The 19,929-nt window shown below is 42.2% G+C and overlaps 1 protein-coding gene across 1 annotated transcript in view; it reads left to right on the forward strand.

Moving 5' to 3' along the window:
* Positions 1-3,997, forward strand: part of LOC124622424 — a 74,510-nt gene extending 70,513 nt beyond the window's left edge. Inside the window, exons 10-11 of the mRNA XM_047148117.1 lie at positions 546-653; positions 3,352-3,997. Of these exons, the coding sequence (XP_047004073.1) occupies positions 546-653; positions 3,352-3,634 (391 nt within the window). The 3' untranslated portion in view covers positions 3,635-3,997. The remainder of the gene's footprint in view (positions 1-545; positions 654-3,351) is intronic.
* The last annotated feature ends 15,932 nt before the right edge of the window (positions 3,998-19,929 follow it).

Below are 19,929 nucleotides of genomic sequence, written 5' to 3' on the forward strand. Positions count from 1 at the left end.
ACACCTTCATGGCAAATTTCCACGTCGAGTAATTTTCACACTGATCAACGTTGCAACCACTGGAAGTCCAGTTGGGGCTGTACCAATCATTTGAAGCTTTGACTGGGAAAAAAGAAATTGGCAGTCTGCACCCATGACTGATCAATGAGCAAAAAATGAATGATCGCCACCACATGTGTGATTTCCAAACCGGCTCTGGATTTTCGCACACAACCTAAATTTTAACATTCATAAAACCTTACTTTCACTCCTGTGCCTGGCCCCATAACCTTTTGTTGAGCATTTTTTAAATGTAAATGTGAAAGCTCTCTGAAATAACATTTAATTAATAAATTCCTGCATAACTTGTTGCACATATATTAAGTATATGCATAATGTCGTTAACATTATGAGATGCAGTTGCTTTAAATTCCTATGCAGCTTGTTCATAGCTAGTGTGCTTTATTATTGACATAAATAATACCTTAAGGATTTGTTTATTGTCATTGTTAGTTCGCATTGCTTTTGTTTTCTGTTAAAGTTTCATTTAAGCGACAATTTTGCAGGGCTAACACAGCAATGAAGTGTTTCCCAGATATTCCACCTATACGACGCTGTCATGATTATAAAATAACAACCAAGTTTATATACAAGTGTGTGCAGTGTGGCTATAGGTAAGTATAGATCTGTTAGTTTAAAATAAAGCTTGCCATCTTTGTAAGAACTTGAAATGGAAAACCAAATGGAAACAACAAATTGCAAAAAGAGGGAGACAGTACCAGTCTTTCTGTAAACTATCTTCAACACCAGACTGTGCCTTGTGTTCTCCTTACTTTGCAATTAATTGAATGTTTAGGATAAAGTTTCCAGAGCTTACACTAAAATGTATTTACTTTTTATAGCAATTTAAAAGGATAAAATTTGTGTTACATTGCATAACGTTCTTTATTACCTTGCCATTTAAAATAAATTATTATAATTGGAAGATGAGACGATGGAGAAATAAAAATTAATTTTATTTAGCAGTAACTGTTGTTCACTATCTGTCTGTCACTTGATTCTAACCTCAGACCAACCATTTAGTTCTCTGCTGGTGTGTGTGTGTGTGTGTGTGTGTGTGTGTGTGTGTGTGTGTTTTATTTCAGCTGTTTTCTGGTATTTTGAAATATAAAATAAAGTCTTCTGTTCCACTTCATGACAAGCCTCAAGTCGTGAAATCTAAAACTGTAAGGTTTCCTTGTGCACACTCCCCTTGTGCACATTCCATCTTTTCTGTGTACGATTCTCTTACAGCAATTGACCTTCTTTCTTTAATGCTTTACATATTTCTATATTATCAATGTTTCATGTTTTATTAATTCTTTTCTGTACAAATGCCCTAAGAAACATTTTGTAAAATTCATGCATTAATTGGTAGTAGTAGTTGTTGGTATTAACTCGGGACCCGAGTTCGAGTCTCGGTCGGGCACACAGTTTTAATCTGCCAGGAAGTTTCATATCACCACACACTCTGCTGCAGAGTGAAAATCTCATTCTGGATTTTGTAAACTGTTTACTGACTCCATGACCAAGTAGCTTTGGCTTTTATGGTCCCACAGGACTTCACAAATAAAAAAAATAAGAGGTCAGTTCTTCAAGCTGGAACTACCCCAGTGGACAGGCTCCACCGAATGACTGCCTGATTGGGAAGAAAGGCCAATTTATGAGCAAGATGATGGCTTCAGGTGTGGTGCAGTAAGATTTCCTCAGCACTATTGCAGTGGTTGCATATGGCTGATGAAATGTACAGCTGACATATCATGCTCATAAGCAGTGAGAGGCCAGTAAAGTGTGTTACTCCCTTGTCTGTCTATGATGACTGAAACAGAAAATGAATTCATTCCAGACTACCTCATTCTTCCTTTTGTATTTTCATATTCCCCTCCTCAGTGGTTCATCTGACAAAAAAGTTATCCATTTTGTCTCTCATTATCCTGTTGGGGCAACAAATTTCATTTAGTTATTTCTCACTACCTACTTGAAACTTTCCTCAATTTGCAGTATGTTAGTCTGTAATCTTGGGGCTAATGAAAGTACCATTGACATATCAAGATTGTAATTACTCTCCAATTATCTGTCACCATAATATCTTACTCGTAAACACCAGACCAGTGGCATCTGTTTCATAATATTGGATTGAAAAAGTTTTGGAAATTGCTTAATTGATTTTTTTTTTTTTTTTTTTTTTTTTTTTTCCATTGATATTTAAGTGTGGGAATGAAGGTTCTTGTGACATCTTTGTACAAAATATTCTTGGTTTTCTTGCCATGTCAAATTACAGTAAAACATGGATATTCAGAGAGAACATCCATCAGCTTTATCAGTTATCAGGAACAACTAATGATCCTAATTGCTGTTTTGATGGCCTTATTAAGAGCCCAGGATTAGTCAGTCCATCATCGTCATGTTTTGCAACCACAGATTGTGTTGGTCCGCAGTGCTAGTGGCACCTATTGGAACATCAATAACTGTGTGAATTTTTCTGTTATCTCTTTATTGAGACCACTCTTCAATGCACTAGGGTGATAATAGCCACTGCTGTTGCACATACTGATATCTACAGTATCTTTGATAAAATAGTCACAGTATGTTGATGGATGGGACAGGAGTTTTCGTTAATCAAATAAAATTTTATGTTTATTCATAAGGCTATATTCAACAACTGCTAATTTTTGTCAATACAGATTTTAAAAGTGCTGTTGGTATTGCCAATTGTAAGGCAGACACAGCAGCAGTTATGACTGTCAGTTCTCTGTGGTGGTTGAAAATTTGGGTTTTATTCTAATTTGACATTATTACTATTATTATTTTATTATTATTATTATTATTATTTCTTTCTTGTCTCAGACGTTATGTCTGGTTAAAAATGGAAGGTGACGCGGACCTTGATCAAGCGTGACTTCCTTTTAACTGTACAGTATATGTTACATGGCATTTAGGAACTGTCGGGTAATTGAACAAGTGTCAATAATTACAGATTTCTGTAGTTGTATATATAAGTTTGGATGTAGCTGTATTGCATTGATGTACTGGTGGATATTGTGTGGTATGACTCCTGTAGTTGATAGTATAATTGGTATAATGTCAACTTTATCCTGATGCCACATGTCCTTGACTTCCTCAGCCAGTTGGATGTATTTTTCAATTTTTTCTCCTGTTTTCTTTTGTATATTTGTTGTATTGGGTATGGATATTTCGATTAGTTGTGTTAATTTCTTCTTTTTATTGGTGAGTATGATGTCAGGTTTGTTATGTGGTGTTGTTTTATCTGTTATAATGGTTCTGTTCCAGTATAATTTGTATTCATCGTTATTATTATTATTATTATTTCAGCATTGGTCGACATTCAAAATCTTTGGACTTGGAAAGAAAAAGATGTGGATATTGCCTTGGCAAGTTTGAATTGTTTATTAACAAGCCTAAGAGTACAAGGGATACAAAGACACCTGCACAACTACAAACACCGAGGACTCCTTCAGCTTTTGCAGTTTTTGTGAAAGAGAATTATGGTTCTGTTAAAAAAGAAAGATCTGATTTGAAACATGGTGAAGTAATGAAGTTACTAGGGCAGAAATTTGCAGCTGTAAAGGTTTCTACATGTGTAAACAATGTTTAAGAACTGGATTCATATTGGCACGGATGCTCATAAGGGTAGAGGAGCCGATTTACCTTCACACAGTGGGAATATTCAAATGTCATAGGTTTACCTTCCCCTGGGAGAATTAAATGCTATTTTGAGTGTTATCAAAGACAAAATTACAATGGTGATGAAAAATATTGGGTGCAATATAAGTAATAGAATGGATGGTTATATCTGTTATCCAAATAGCAAATATTTTATGCAATACAGAGGCATGTAAACAAGTAAGCTTATTACTTCTACAAACTTAGCTTACAAATAAACTTTCATCTTCCTCCAATATGCAACTTTCTCCCTTTCCCCTCTCACCTTTGCAAAAAAAAAAAAAAAATGCACATAGGTAAGGAGAGGGAGTTTAACTGAACTACCATGTTAAAGTTCTTGTTTAACTGCCTGTATGCTTCTGAATATCTCCACCATATAGTGACTGATGCTTTACTCATTCATTTATTAATTATGTATGATAGGTGCTCATACTTTTCAAAAAGACCACGACTTCAGTGGTGAGATACCTCCTCAGTCTGTAGGAGATCCTTACTGGTTTCCATATAACTTATATTTACAAAACAGTGAACACAATACTAACAATTCATCAAAATATAAAGAGTAATTTCATTCCAAGACTGATTTTTGTTACTATTTAATCTCTATTTTGAGCATGCTTTCTTTACTTTGTATGTATAATATACATCAGGTCTTCCAATGAAAGGTATTGGATGCCAATTTTAATTTCATGCAGAGCCTGCCATAGAACACTTACTTTAATAAAACCAGTGCATATAAACTTGCATGTAAGATTCATGCATTAATTGGTGGTAGTAATAGTTGTTGGTATTAATATGTATGTTGAAAGAGAACATGGTTGGCTCTTCTTTTTTAAATTTTACAATGAGATTTTCTTCTCAGCTATTATTAGTGTGTTTCAGTGTGCACTGTCTACTGCAATATGCTTCACGTGTTCAATTGAGTGTTCTCCTGTCTCGTTTTCAGCTACTTTATGTCATACTCTCTGTTTCCCACCTATGTATTTTTATAGTTACTGTTGGATGTGTTTGCGCTTCATTTGTGTAATGTACATGACATGTTTGGGATAATGAAATTTTTTTAGATGAAAAAAGTATTTAAATGATTGATAGTTACAGGCCTTGCTGCACTGTTATACTAGTTTAGTATGCCCTATTGAGGGGAATCTAATGTGTATGTAATAACAACAGCAATGAGTGCCACTATCATCAACAAAAGGGTATTAATTGTGTAAGTATAGTGCCTGTTGCACAGCTGGTTGTCAGTGAGTTCTCTGTGGAATAGGAAATGTATGTTCTCTCAAAGTAATGCTTCATTGTATATAATTTTTGTGTCAGAATAAAACAGGCATCAATATATGTGTGTAGTGTAACATGTTTTCACAAATATCATTCTTTTGGTTGTTAATGATTTTGTCAGGTATACTAACAACCAGTTAAAACCAAATTACTTTATTATACACTCTAATATATTACATACATTATGGGGCAAATAAGTGGCCTGGAGAACAGAGTTATAGGGTACAAAGAAATGCAGCAGGGGAAAGAAAGTACAGTAGTAACCTGACTATAGCAGATGTTGAAAGTACCACCATTCATCTCTTGGCACTTATGGGATCTGGTCAGTAAGTTGCTAAAGGCGGATCGAAGCTGGACTGCTGGAATTGTTGCAGTCTCACCCAAAATGTAATGCCGCAGTTCTTGAAGTCTACAAGGGTTGTTGCAATACACCTCAGGCTTGAGGGTTCCCTACACAAAGCAGTCGCCCACTGACGGATAATGTGACCTGGGTGGCCAACTAGTGCCGCAACCGGACTGACTTCTGTTAACAGTGCTGTCAGGCCTGAAGAGTGTGTAAATGTTATCCAAGGTTTGGCCAGCTCTGTGGGCAGTTGCTCCATCCTGTTGGAGTGTGGTTATATGCATACGTTCACATCGAAACATATGCACTGGTCTGGGCCATTTTTATTTGCTCCTCCAAGTATATACAAGAGAACGTGAAAAAGCAAGTTACACAGTATTGTGGTAGACTAAGTAACTTTTATTGAATGCTGAACTAAATTTCAAAGTGACACGGATAAATGACACTATTTTTCTACATACTCAACAAACCTTAAAAAGACTGTTCCACCATTCTTTCGATTTCTTGACTGTAGAAACTTGCTCATTGTTTAAGGAGCTATTTGAGAACTGCTGTGTGGACATCATCATTGAAAAATGTCCTCCCGCCCCCAGATGTTGTTTCAGCTTGCTGCAGTCGTAAAAGGCTTTTTCCTCGATTCCTAGAAAAGTAAGCATTTGTAGACTCTTATATAAATGACAAAAAATGTTGTATTTTCAATTGTCTCAATTTGAGTTGATTGTGGCTCTTGAAGTGATTAGTTAAAAGCAGGGGGAGGGGGGTGGGTAATTGAGCCAAAATATCTTTAGTTTTAGGTTGTATTCAAAGAATCTGCCAAATTGCTGATCCATGTCTGAGGCTTTCCTCATGAGAACAGTTACATATTATTTGAAGGGGAAAGAATTACACACACATAATCTGAATGAACATATTGACATATGGGAAGAATGGAAACAGAATGCACGAAACTGAAGACCACATTCTTTGCTGACATCACAAGGAGGACGTGGTAGATAAAACGTACTGATACTGGGTGTTGGCTTCGATCTGTGTTGCATTGATTTTGTGACATGTAATGTCATACATACGCAAACAGCAAGAGTACAGAACACTGACAAGTTGTTTTGGCTTTATTATTTTTGGGGTGTAGTTACATGTCAAACTGATCTGCAGCATATGTTAGCATTTAATGTTTATTAGTTAACAGCACATTTTTCAATACAATTTATGATTCAGTGAATTTTGAAGATTAAAAAAGTGAAAAAAATTGAAATCAATAATGAAAACTAGACATATTCATCTTGATTGAGTGGCTGCAATTGTTACAGAATGTGTCCAAATTAAGTCTCAAAATTGCTTTCCCTTATTTCCATATGACTGGCTTTGGATTGTCTAACGCTTTCTTGAATGACAAGAGACAGTGCAGTGTTGGGTTGCATGACTCACACATCTCTTTCAGTTGACTTACACATTGTGCGTGCAGCCAATCCTCTTCTTTGGGTTATCAGCTACGTTGCTCTCACCGTTTAATTCGTCTCCGAAGACTGTATCAGGTTAAAGGGAATATTATTAACCAGATCTATATTCTCGAAATAAATTATGGACTTATAGGATCGTGTCAGTTGAACAAAAATATATTTTCAACTCTCGTCCCAAAGTAACAATTATTCTGTACAAACTCCAGCAAGCTAACTGGTTCCAAGATAAATGTCAGAATCCACTAAACACTCATGCAGAGCCAAGACATAAAGTAAAGGTCTGTATATAATACACCCTTCATCTGTCCGTGTAACAATCCTCGTGACACCACAAACCACAGAACATTATCCAAACACTCTTTGACTTTTTTATATAACTTGCAAGGCGCTGCTGGTAACCACTTGTCGGGGTATCTCGTCTGACGCAGTTCCTGGCTTCTCATGACAGCTGTCCTCCTCCTCCCCCCCCCCCCCCCCCCTGCACACACACACACACACACACACACACACACACACACACACACACACACACACACACGTGGCACAGTAAAAAGGCTCTCTCACCCTCGTCATTAAAATATCGGGTGTTTGAGACAGAAGTTGGAGCAACAACAGAGCAAATGGAAGTGCTACACAGAACTCCAAAAAGTTTTTATTTGAATGTGCTGGAGGAATTAGAAACTTACGCCCACCAAGTGAAATATTGAGAGGAACTACTTAATGAGGAAAGTGACTTCATACAGACTAACTATTACAACAAAAAATCAATTACTGGCAAAATTATTTAATTAGGTAGATAAAAAATCTACTCACCAAGTGGCGGCAAAAGCTCGCACACAGAGAAGGTGGTTGTAATTGGCAAGCTTTTGGAGCCAATGCTCCACCTTCAGGCAGAAGGGTTAAGTTACCCAGAGCTGCAGATCAGGAGAGACTTACCGTATGGGATGAAAATATAATACCAATTGTTGGGGACTGCATCAGGTGAGATTTGAAAACCTGTAGGCTATCAGGTTCTCAAATCTCGTCTGATGCAGTCCCCAGCAATCGGGCTTTCTTTCTCATCCTGTACGGTAAGTCTCCCCTGACCCACAGTTCTGGGCGACTTTCCCGAAATCCATTTTCCTGGACCTCTCCAGTTCTTTTCCTTCACCCCTCTTCCTCCCCTTTCAACCCTTCTGCCTGTGGAATGAGCCACTGACTCTGAAAGCTTGACAATTACAACCGTCTTTTATGTGTGTGTTCTGCCACTGATAGTGAGTACATTTTTTATCAGTCTAATTAAATGATGCCTTTTATGTAATTTTCAAAGACTTGTTACAGCATTTACTTTGAGATGTATGATAACTAATTTCTTAAGAATCTCGAAACTTTGTAAACTTAAATTTTAAACGATTTGTAATTCGCACTGGTCGTAACTATAAAAGTTTTTTTAAATAGATATGAAGATGAGCAGCTAGCCCAAAATTGGTCATACTGAGAAGAAGGAAACCAAGCTGTAGACTGAATTTGGACACTTTTTGAAATCATTAACACCTTAGCGTACAGTGTCATGTGAGAGACGTAGCGTGCCTACCTGGCCAAACATCAACTCAACGTATCAAGAGATGTGGTACGTTTACTGCGCAAAATTTAAACAGAACATCTCTGACATGTTGCGGAGCTGATCGAGCACACGCGGCATACGTGAAGGATTCTTTGCCGCATTTGGAGCTGTAGAAATTATAAAAATACTTTCACAATGTTCCCGACGTGTAGCAAACGTGTTCACGAGGAAAGGGAGACATGTGGTGGCATAGCCAACAATGATTTTGCCAGGATATTTTGACAACGGTAGTGACAGTGGTAGCGATGTTTTACCTCGTGTACGAAAACAGTGTAAGCGGCTGGTGATTGAAGATGATACTGACAAAGAAGAGCAAACCTACCAGGAACAGTCAGTCACGGATGTGGCAAAAGGAAGACAATGAACCAACAATCTGTAAGTATACGGAAATTCCTGGAGTACATGAAGCAGCTTTATAGCAAGTGAGTACAAGCATAAGAGAATTAGACGTTTTCTATGTAATATTTAATAGTATATTTTTGGGAAAACATCGTAACTGAAACGAATAGGTATGCACAAGGTGTACTCTACAATGAACAGAAGAGACAAAAAAAGAGACCAAAAGTGGTCTCCTATCGGCTGTAATGAAAACAATTTACATTGCGCTATGTATAATCATGGCTGAAGTAAGGAAACCGTCGATTCAGATGTATTGGTCTAGGAGGGCCGTTATAGAAACGCCAATATTTAAGAAGACGATGCCATTCAGAAGATTTCTGCATTTAGCGAATAACAGTTTAGCCAACAACACAGATAAGCTGTACAAACTAAGGCCAGTCATAGATATGTTCAATCAAAAATTTAAGGAAGTGTACACAGTGCAAGAGAATATTGCCATTGATGAATCATTCAAGAAATTTAAGGGGTGCTTATCATACAAACAATTTAACCTATCAAAAAGAGTGAGGTTCGGTATTAAAATTTATAAATTGTGAAAGTCAGGTTCAGCATGCTGCTATGATTTTAAACTAATGTGATTGGAACAGTGCGCTCATACAGAAAAAGTATGCCCACAACTTCCTGAAGGCAAAATTAAAGAAGGGAGAATATACAGTGAGGAGTTGTAATGGAATATTGGCACCAAAATGGAAAGATAAACAAGACGTTTACATGCTTTCCACAAAACATTCAACCGGAGAAATGATTGCCACAGACACACCTCTCTGCAATGCATTGTGGAAACCAAAATGTGTCGTCGAATACAATAGAGGCATGATGGGAACTGATCGCCAAGTTCAGATGCTCGCATGCTTCCCTGTGGTGAGAAAATGTATGAAAGGATACTGCAAGATATTCTTTCACCTATTTTATGTTACTTTATTTAACACGTACATTTTGTATTTCAAAATATATTGCGGCAAACGACAGAGTTACGCAGTATATAGGGTTCACATTGCAGAATCCTTGTTGAAAACTACACCTTTACCGGAATATAATCGGAAGGGACGATTAGCATCCTGCGATATACCACAAAGACTGCAGGTGCAACATTGGGCACATTTTCCCAAACATCAAAAGTAAATCCTGCAAGAGCTTGTGTAGTGTGCAGAAAGTATAAACGACGCAGCGAAACAACGTGAGAATGCAAAAAGTGCAGGGTTGCATTACATGTGCCAGATTGTTTCGAACGATATCATGCAATCGAAGACTAATCGTGTGCATGACATTGTGAAGACGTTGCGTTTGAAAATATGTTTGCCAGCGTACTAATGTAACAGGTCCCAGAATGTTTTGAACAAAATATTATACAGTCTTAGATCATTGCATTATTGTGGATATTATTATTAAATGTATTTCATCAATGTATGTTTGCTTATAAAGGGAAATAAAACGTTTGTGAATATATTGTTGCGTTTGAGACAATGAATGTTTCATCTCCAATGGGCAACTAATCATTATTTATGATACCTGTAGAAATGTCATGTTACTGGTATCACACACACATACTTACAAACCCCAAGGGCGTCTGCACGACTTTGGATGCCACCAGGCATAGTGCACCGCAGCCTTAACGTGTGTAAGTGCCGGGAATCGTTAAGGCGCATCCGTACCCTGCAGCCACTTACGGCTCACGCTAATGGAACTTAAATCATAAGACAAAGGGTTAAGGTAATCAATATGATTAACATCATGATGAACAGCTGTAATTTTGCAGAAAGAACGAAAAGTTTAGATTCTTGTCAGTGTTTCAGTTTTAAAAATTACTTGGAATGCAACAAGCAAGCAAATGTTACTTAATTTTAATTCAAATACTGGGCAGTTATAATTAAACTTCCCCTATTTAACATACTACAACATGGGAACTAATTACTGTAAGAGGACCAAACTTGGCAGCATTAATGTCAAGGACTTGGGGAAGAGAATTAATTCAATTGAAACACACTTAATGTGCAGTTACAGTGCATCATACCATTACCTACTGCTACAGAAGGGGTTCAGTGTGGCTCCCATTAGTGTCCAAAAGAGTCTGAAAGTGCAAGATTGCATTCTGCACAGTGGAACGCAGCATGTCTGGTAGGTATGCTGGCTACCTCTATTGATACGCTGCACTTCAGCACTGGTAAACACTCTCCTTCAGGTAGCCCCACAACCAGAAATCATAGGGAATGAGATCAGGTGATCGTGCCGGGCAAGCAATTGGAAACGATCGGCTGATAATTAGTGTTTCCACATTTGGGAGAATCAGGTGAACTTCATGAGCAATGTGTGGTGGGGCCCCATCTTCTATGAAAACTGTTGAGTTCAGTGCGTCTCTCTTCTTAGGGCAGGTATGACATGCTGGTGAAGCATATGGCAGTCACACTGGACGTCTTTGGGCCTTCAGTGCCAGCCTGTTCAAAAAAAGGATGGGCCAGTGAGGAATGTAGCCATGAAGCCACACTATACAGTGACACGTTCACCATCAGAGGAACTTCATGGACAGTGACTGGAGGTCCTCCATTTGTACTGGTCCCTTGTCTGTTCGAAACTAGACTATGAATGTTTTGTTCATGCATCTGCTTGTCCATCCCTCTTACACTGTCTCAGTACTATCCACCATTGTGGCATCCATTTGGCCACTAGCACCTTTTACACTAATTATGTTGAGAGTCTGTATGCAGAAGCTGTCAAATTACTGCTGTCATACCTATGTGATGTTCTCCTCAGTCTTTACGCATGCCATTTGTCTACCATGTGTGTCCACTCATCTTATGCCTCCTTCTTCGACGTCTCCTTTGATCACCAGTATGGGGTGCATCCCTCTTCTCTGTTACCTCCTGGAGTTAGCTTTCAGCTCTTGCTCAGACAGCTTAATGTCGTGCAACCTGCCACTTTCCCGATGGGTGTGAACTCTTTGCCATCTCGGCTTTCTGTGGTGGGCCATATTCTCCTTGGCCTTCTTTGCTTCCTAAGGACACTTCTCTAGCCTTGCTCTATCGCCTTCAGTGTCACGAAACTTTGCGATAGCACCTTTGTGTTAACTGATGGTTCCCGGACTGACCATGGTGTCATGTGTGCCTTCATCATTGGCACCGATATTTTGGTATTGGCTTCTGGAACACTGCTAAGTATTTACAGCAGAACTCTTTGCCCTGCATGAGGCCACGCAGTACATCTGGTGACACAGGCTTTTCAGCACCCCTGTAGGCCCGCGGGTTAGAATAGGCCCAAGGTATTCCTGCCTGTCGTATGAGGCGAATAAAAGGAGTTTCACAAGTTTTGGCCTTTATGTGGTGATCCCCTGTAGGTTTTGACCTCCATTCTTCAAAATTTTCCTGAAGAGTGAGCCAGTTGGGGAAGGGTGCCTTACAAGGTGCATCGTGCATTGAGATCTTTAGCCCACTTTCTCGTCGTTGCATTGCAGTCCTGCCCATTCTCCATCTCGTGGGTGAGGACACCTTCCTGGGTGCGTTTTCCACCATGGACTTCTTTGCACGTGATATCCAGCACGGTAGCCAGTCCATTGTGGTGGGGCCGCCGTGCACCCTTTTGGTTGTAGCCCCCTGACCATACAGGGATCGCTCTGCTGATGCCTGCGCCGCTAACTCCCCATGTATGCCAAGGGGTAGATACCCATCTCCCTGGGGCATCAGGACTCCCGGCAATGGCCATCCTCCCAGGTGGCCTTTGCTGCAGCTTGGTGGCACCTGTGGGGAGGGCCCCTAGTTGGAGTGAGTGGCATCAGGGCGGACGACATGCAATGAAGCATAATCCATCATCTCTTGCTGGTGGTGAAACACCAGCAGTCTCTAAGCTATCACAAGCTCAATTCAATGCACAGAAGTACAACCCCAAATTGTTCCCCCCCTGGCCACACCATGGGAGGAAACCTCAGGCTAAGGGTAGCAGTGGATCTTATTCGCCCCAGCACCTTGTATGTTCGAGAGCTGATGGGGAATCTTTCATGACGATGAAGCCTCAGTTTTTTGTCAAGCATTTAGAGGACAAGTTTGGGGAGGTGGAGGGCTTGTCCAAAATGAGATCTGGGTCAGTCTTGATCAAAACAGCATCCTCTGCAGAGTCACAGGAGTTACTCGCTTGTGACAAGCTGGGGCATGTTTCTGTAACCATCACGCCCCATAAGAGCTTAAATATGGTCCAGGGTATCATATTTCACACAGACCTTCTTTTGCAGTCCGATGATGAGCGGCGAGGTGTAAATTTTGTCTGGCATGTCCACCAGGGTCCGAAGGATAATCAGGGTGCCACTGGTGTCTTCATCTTGGCTTTTGAGGGTTATTCATTGTCTGAGATGGTCAAGGTGATGCTCTACCAGTGTGATGTAAAGCCCTATATCCCTCCCCCGATGTGGTGCTTTAAGTGCTGGAAGTTCAGCCACATGTCTTCCCGCGGTACTTCAGCATCATGTGCCGAGACTGCGGACACCCATCACATCTCTATACTCCATGTGGCCCACCTCCAATCTGTGTCAACTGATGAGAGCACCATTCGCCTTGCTCGCCGGACTGCAGGATTCTCAAGAAAGGAAAATCATGGAGTACAATACCCTGGACCGACTGACCTACACTGAGGCTAAGAGAAAATTTGAATGCCTGCATCCTGTGCGTATTACATCGTCTTACGCTGCCGCTACAACAGTTCTGGCACCATCAGCTCCGCCAACCCTGGTCACCTGTCAGTGCCAGAAGACTGCACCTGCCCCCTTGGTGGGGGGGGGGATATTTCCCTCCCTGTTGTTCCTGCACCACCTAATTCGGGAGCAACACCACCCCCCCCCCCCCCCCCCCTCAACCATCGGGGCCGTCCGTCCCCACTTCTAAGCCAGTGAAGTGTAGGTCTTCTTCAGCTTCTCTCGCTACAAAGGGGTCCCTTGGGTCACTCCCTTCCCAGGTGTCTTCTATTGGGAAAGACGACACCTGCCAGTGGCTGAAGAACCCAAAAGCAGCAGGTCGTAGGACTTCACGGTCATCCTCAGTCCCAGAGACTGAGCCAGTGAAGTCCTCCCTGCCAGGGAAACCCAAGGAACAGTGAGAGAAATCCAAAAAGAAAACCCCTAAAATTGCGGTGGCACCCACGCCACCACTACCTACAAGCTCTGCAGCTGAGGATGGGGCAGGTATTTTGGCGTCTGCTGAGGACCTGGATCTCGCCAGACCCTCAGACACAATGGATATAGACTACTCAGGCAATAAACCGGTGGCATCAGGTGGCTCTGAGGCATAAACTGCCTCATAGTATGTTCCATGCCTTCCCAATCTCACAGTGTTACCCTCCTGAGCTACGACAACTGTTAAGCTTTACACCTGCTATCTGCATTGCCCTCCAGGAAACTTGGTTCCCAGGAATAAGGACCCTTGCCCTCCGCAGCTATAAGGAATATTACAGGAACTGTAGCGACTATAATCGAGTGTCGGGTGGAGTTTGCGTTTATGTCCTAAACTCGGTCTGTAGTGAACATTTGCCCCTTCAAACCTATCTTGAAACTATGGCTGTCAGAATAAGGACAACACAGGAAATAACTGAAATGTATATCTTCCTCCAGATGGTGCAGTACCCCTGAATGTATTAGCTGCGCTGATTCATCAACTCCCTAAACCTTTCCTACTTCTGGGAGATTTTAATGCCATAACCCCTTGTGGGGTGGTACCATGCTTACTGGCCAAGGCAGAGATGTCGAAACTTTACTGTCGCACTTTGACCTCTACCATTTAAATACTGGGGCTGCCACACATTTCAGTGTGGCTCATGGTAGTTACTCGGCAATTGAGTTATCAATTTTCAGCCCAGGACTTCTCCCATCTATCTACTGGAGAGCACATGATGACCTGTGTGGTAGTGACCACTTCCTCATCCTCCTGTCACTGCCCCAGTGTCAGGTGCACGCGTGCCTGCCCAGATGGGCTTTGAACAAGGCGATCTGGGGAACTTTCACCTCTGCTGTAACCGCTGAATCTCCCCCACACGGTAACATTGATGTGATGGTTGAGCAGGTGACTAGCACAATTGTTTCTGCGGCAGAAAATGCGATCCGTTGCTCTTTAGGGTGTCCAAGGTATAAGGCAGTCCCTTGGTAGTCGCCGGAAGTCGCTGAAGCAATTAAGGAGCGTTGGTGAGCTCTACAGCGGCATAAGCGGCACCCTTCCCTGGAGCACCTCATAGCCTTTAAACAGTTCTGTGCCCATGTTTGTTACCTTATCAAACAATAGGAGGAGGAGTGTTGGGAGAGATACGTCTCCACCATTTGGTGCCACACGTCACATTTCGAAGTCTGGGCAAAGATCAAACGTCTTTTTGGGTACCAGGCCCCAACAGCTGACCCCAGTTTTACCATAAATGGCGAGTTATGTACCAACGCAAACGCAATTGCCGAGCACTTTGCTCGAGGCTCTGCATTGGAGAATTACCCCCAGCCTTTCGCACACTCAAACGATGGCTGGAAGGGAACATTCTCTCATTCACTCCACACTGCAGTGAATCCTATAACACCCCACTTACAGAGTGGGAGCTCCTCAGTGCCCTTGCACATTGCCCCGACACAGCTCCTGAGCATGATCGCATCCACAGCCAGGTGATTAAACATCTCTCATCTGACTAAAAGCGACATCTTCTTGTCATCTTCAGCCGGTTCTCGTGCAATGGCGGGAGAGCACCATCATTCCGGTGCTCAAACCCGGTAAAAACTCGCTTGATGTGGATAGCTATCAGCCTCGTCAACATTCTTTGTAAACTGCTGGAACATATGGTATGTCAGTGGTTGGGTTGGGTCCTGGAGTCACGTGGCTTGCTGGCTCCATGTCAGGGCAGCTTCCGGCAGGGTCGCTCTACTACTGATAATCTTGTGTCCATCGAGTCTGCCATCCAAACAGCCTTTTTCGGACAGCAACACCTGATTGCCGTCTTTTTTGACTTACGTAAAGCATACGATACGACTTGCCGACATCATATCCTTGCCACATTGTATGAGTGGGGTCTCCAGGGACCACTCCCAATTTTTATCCAAAACTTCCTGTTGCTCTGTACTTTCCGTGACTTCCATAGTTCCATACATATCCAGGAGAATGGAGTCTCTATTTTTAGTGGCCATTAATGGCCTAGCAGCAGCTGTTGGGCCCTCCATCTCTCCTTCTCTGTATGCAGACGACTTCTGCATTTTGTACTGCTGCTCCGGCACTGTTGTTGCTGAGCAGCGCCTCCAGGGAGCCATGCACAAGGCGCAGTCATGGGCTCTAGCCCATGGCTTCCAGTTTTCAGCCACAAAGTCATGTGTTATGCACTTGTCAGCATTGTACTGTTCATCTGTAACTCGCACTTTACCTAAATGATGATCCACTCACTGCAGTGGAGACATATCAATTACTAGGACTGGTTTTCGACGCTCGATTGACTTGGTTCCCTCATCTTCATCAGCTTAAGCAGAAGTGCTGGCAACACCAATTGCGGTGCAGATCACCCTACACTGCTGCAGCTCTACAGAGCCCTTGTCCAATCCCGAATTGAGTATGGGAGTGTGGTTTATGGTTCGGCAGCACCTTCAGCATTGCATTTACTCTACCCTGTGCACCACTGTGGGGTTCGATTAGCGACAGGAGCTTTTAGGACAAGTCCAGTGACCAGCGTACTGGCGGAGGCTGGTGTCCCTCCACCACATATCAGACATGGGCAACTTCTTGCCAGTTACACAGCACACATTCATAGTTCCCCTGAGCATCTGAATTACCGACTTCTTTTCCGGCCCGTGGCAGTCCATCTCCTGCATCAGTGGCCCAGATCAGCGGTAACGATTGCAGTTCGCGTGCGGTCCGTTCTCTCCGAACTGGAGTCCTTCCCTTTACCACCTCTACTTGCGGTCCGTTTACATATGCCTCCATGGTGTGCTCCTCTGCCACAGCTTCGTCTGGACCTTTTGCATGGCCCTAAGGACTCCGTTAACCCCACCGCTCTCCGTTGTCGCTTCCTCTCAATTCTAGATGTGTTCCGGGGCTGTGAAGGGGTTTACACTGATGGCTCAATGGCTGATGGTCACCTAGGCTTCTCATATGTTCATGGAGGAGATATTCAGCAGCACTCCTTGCCAGTTGGCTGCAGTGTTTTCACTGCAGAGCTAGCAGTCATCTCTCATGCTCTTCAGTACATCCACTCATGCCCTGGCGAGTCATTTCTCCTGTGTACTGACTCGCTGAGCAGCCTACAAGCTATCGGCCAGTGCTACCCTCGCCACCCTTTGGTAGCTTCCTTTCAGGAGTCCATCTATGCTCTGGAAAAGTCCCGCTGTTCCGTGGTGTTTGTGTGGACCCCAGGACACGTCGGAATCCCCGGCAACGAACTTGCCGACAGACTGGCCAAACAGGCGATGCGGAAACCGCTTCTGGAGATAGGCACCTCCAAAGCTGTTCTGCGTTCTGTCTTATACCACAGGGTTTTCCAGATTTGGGAGATGGAATGGCGTAACAGCACGCACAACAAACTGTGTCTCCTTGAGGAGACTATGAATGTGTGGAAGTCTCCCATGCAGGCCTCTCGCTGGGAATCAGTTGTCCTCTGCCGGCTCTCCATTATCTATACATGGGCAACGCATGGTTACCTACTCCATCGCGAGGACCCACCTCAGTGTCGCTGTGGCTCCCAAATGACAGTTGTCCATTTCTTTCTGGACTGCCCAGTTTTAGCCGCTCTGTGGCAGACTTTTAACTTTCCCAGCACCCTGCCTTCAGTGTTCGGTGACAGTGCCTCCACAGCAGCTTTAGTTTTACGTTTTATCCGACAGAATGGGTTTTATACTTCTATGCAGGTTTTAGCGCATGTCCTTTGTCGCTCTGTGTCCTCCATCCTAGTGCTTTTAGGGTGGAGGTTTTAATGTGTTACAGAGTGGCTGGCTTTCCCTTTTTATTCTTGTGGTTGGCCAGCCACTGTAATCTGCTTTCATGTTTTACTCTCTTCTGTTTCTAGTGTCTCTCTGTTGTTTTCTTGTCCTCTTTTGTTTCTTTTAGTGTTTGTTGCCTTCCCTTTGTTCTTGTGGCTTTTCCTTTCTTTCCGTTTTGTGTTATATGTTTCATCCGCTTTCTCTCACTTGTGGGATTGTTTTGTTAGGAACAAGGGACCGATGACCCCGTAGTTTGGTCCCTTCTCCCGCCTTTAAACCAACCAACAGGCTTTTCAATTGCGTCATCTGCTCTGACAATTTGTGCCCTCCAAAGCCTCTGTGCGCTGTATACTGTCCATCCCTTAGTGCGAGGAGTCCAGGAAAGCTGTCACTTGCTCACTCTTGATAGAGCCACTGTAATTTTTATGTAGGTTCCTGGTCACATCAGTTTAACAGGAAATGAGGCCGCTGATGCTGCTGCCAAGGCTGCAGTCCTTGTACCTCTGACTACTAGTTCTTTCATTCCCTCCGATGATCTCTGCATTGTCATCTGTCAGCAGGTGGAGTCACTTCGGCATCACCACTGGTCCTCCCTTCATGGGAACAAGCTGTGGGTTATTAAGCCTCTCTCAACGGCTTGGACGACCTCCTCTCTGCCCTCTCTCTGTGAGATCATTTTAGCTAGGTTGTGTATGAGTCACTGTCTTCTTAGCCGTCGCCATTTGTTAAGTGGTGCTCCCCAACCACTTTGTGCTCATTGCCCTCAACCTTTGATTGTTCCCCATTTCCTGATGGAATGCCCTTTTTTTTAGTCACTTACGTTCTCATTTGTTTTTGCCATCTGAGTTATTGCCCATTTAGTGAACAATGTGTGGGCTGCCGACTACGTTTTACTTTTTATCCATTGTACCAATATGGCCTTTCTCTGTGGTGTATTTTATAGACCTTTCTCCATGTCCTTGTTTCCATTGATTGGGATTAATGTGTAGTCGTTTTCAACTCCTCTCTTTGTCTATGTGTTCTACAGTTCTGACATAAGCCCGTATGACCCTAGTTGTTTTTGCACCCTAAAACAAAACCAAAACAGTGACTGGATGTGAAGATCCCCACATTCGGCAATTCTGTGCGTTCACCTCACCCATCAAGGTGCTTGCAATAAGTATCCCATCATTAATATGGATAAATGTATTGTCAGGCTGCAATTTCTACACTGTTAAGAACAATATAAAGAGAGACCAATTTGACAAAAACTACACATCTTTTGTCACACAGAACTGAACCTCAAGGCTAGCAAGGAAACTCTTAAAAAAAAATGTTGTCTATGGAACTTAGATTGAAAAGGTGCTGAAATGAGTTGTGTGAATGAGAAGACATAACTCAAAAAGGTGCACTACATTAGGTTTTTATGGAAGAATGAAGTATTAGAATCAAAGCGGCCAGTAATGTACATAAATGAATTCACACATTGTTAATATGTGTTTCCAGTGTGACAGTGAGAGAGTATTATCAAATTTGTGCCAGTCAGCATTTGTTGTGCGTGCAGGCAGTAATAATGGTCTCATTCTGGGTTCACTCCTCTCATGTGACCCAAAAACCTAAATATCAAACTACTGCTCAGAAATGGACAGTAAAAAATTTTGAAGAATGTCACAGTGCCAGTGTATAACAGTATTACCTTAAGTAGTGTTGTCATTTTTGATAAAGTCACAATAAGCAGGAGAGTAAACCACCATCCTCCAGTTCTCTAAAAAGTGAAATTCATTCCTAGCTAGCCATTAACATATTACGAGCCAGATTTATGGAAAGCCAACCTATGTCATTAGTTAAAGAGCATAAACATTCTCCTGTTTCGTTGCATAGACAAAATTTTGCAAGAAAATGGATTTGTTCCCCTCAGACTTGCAATGCCTTGCCCAGTTCTCTCCTTATATGAATCAGTTTTCACCTATAAATGACCGTGGTTGGTGATCGGACCCTTAATTGTAGTGGGCGGACACTTGTGTCCAGTAAGACCTCATCGTTGATTTTGCTAATCGCTCTAAGCTCTGCAGAGCACAATATAAATCGTAACCATTTTGAAATAGTGACATACACTGCATATGGACAACATGAATCCTGCACATGAATTACATTCGTTACCACAGCAAAAGACCTACTTTAAACTTGGGACACTTTTCTGTAAAATAACACTGAAATGTCAAATGAAAAGCTCCTGCTAAGCATTGAAGTGGTAGTGGTCTTTTTA

The sequence above is a fragment of the Schistocerca americana genome, chromosome 7 (assembly GCF_021461395.2).
Source record: "Schistocerca americana isolate TAMUIC-IGC-003095 chromosome 7, iqSchAmer2.1, whole genome shotgun sequence".
Taxonomy (NCBI): Eukaryota; Metazoa; Arthropoda; class Insecta; order Orthoptera; family Acrididae; genus Schistocerca; species Schistocerca americana.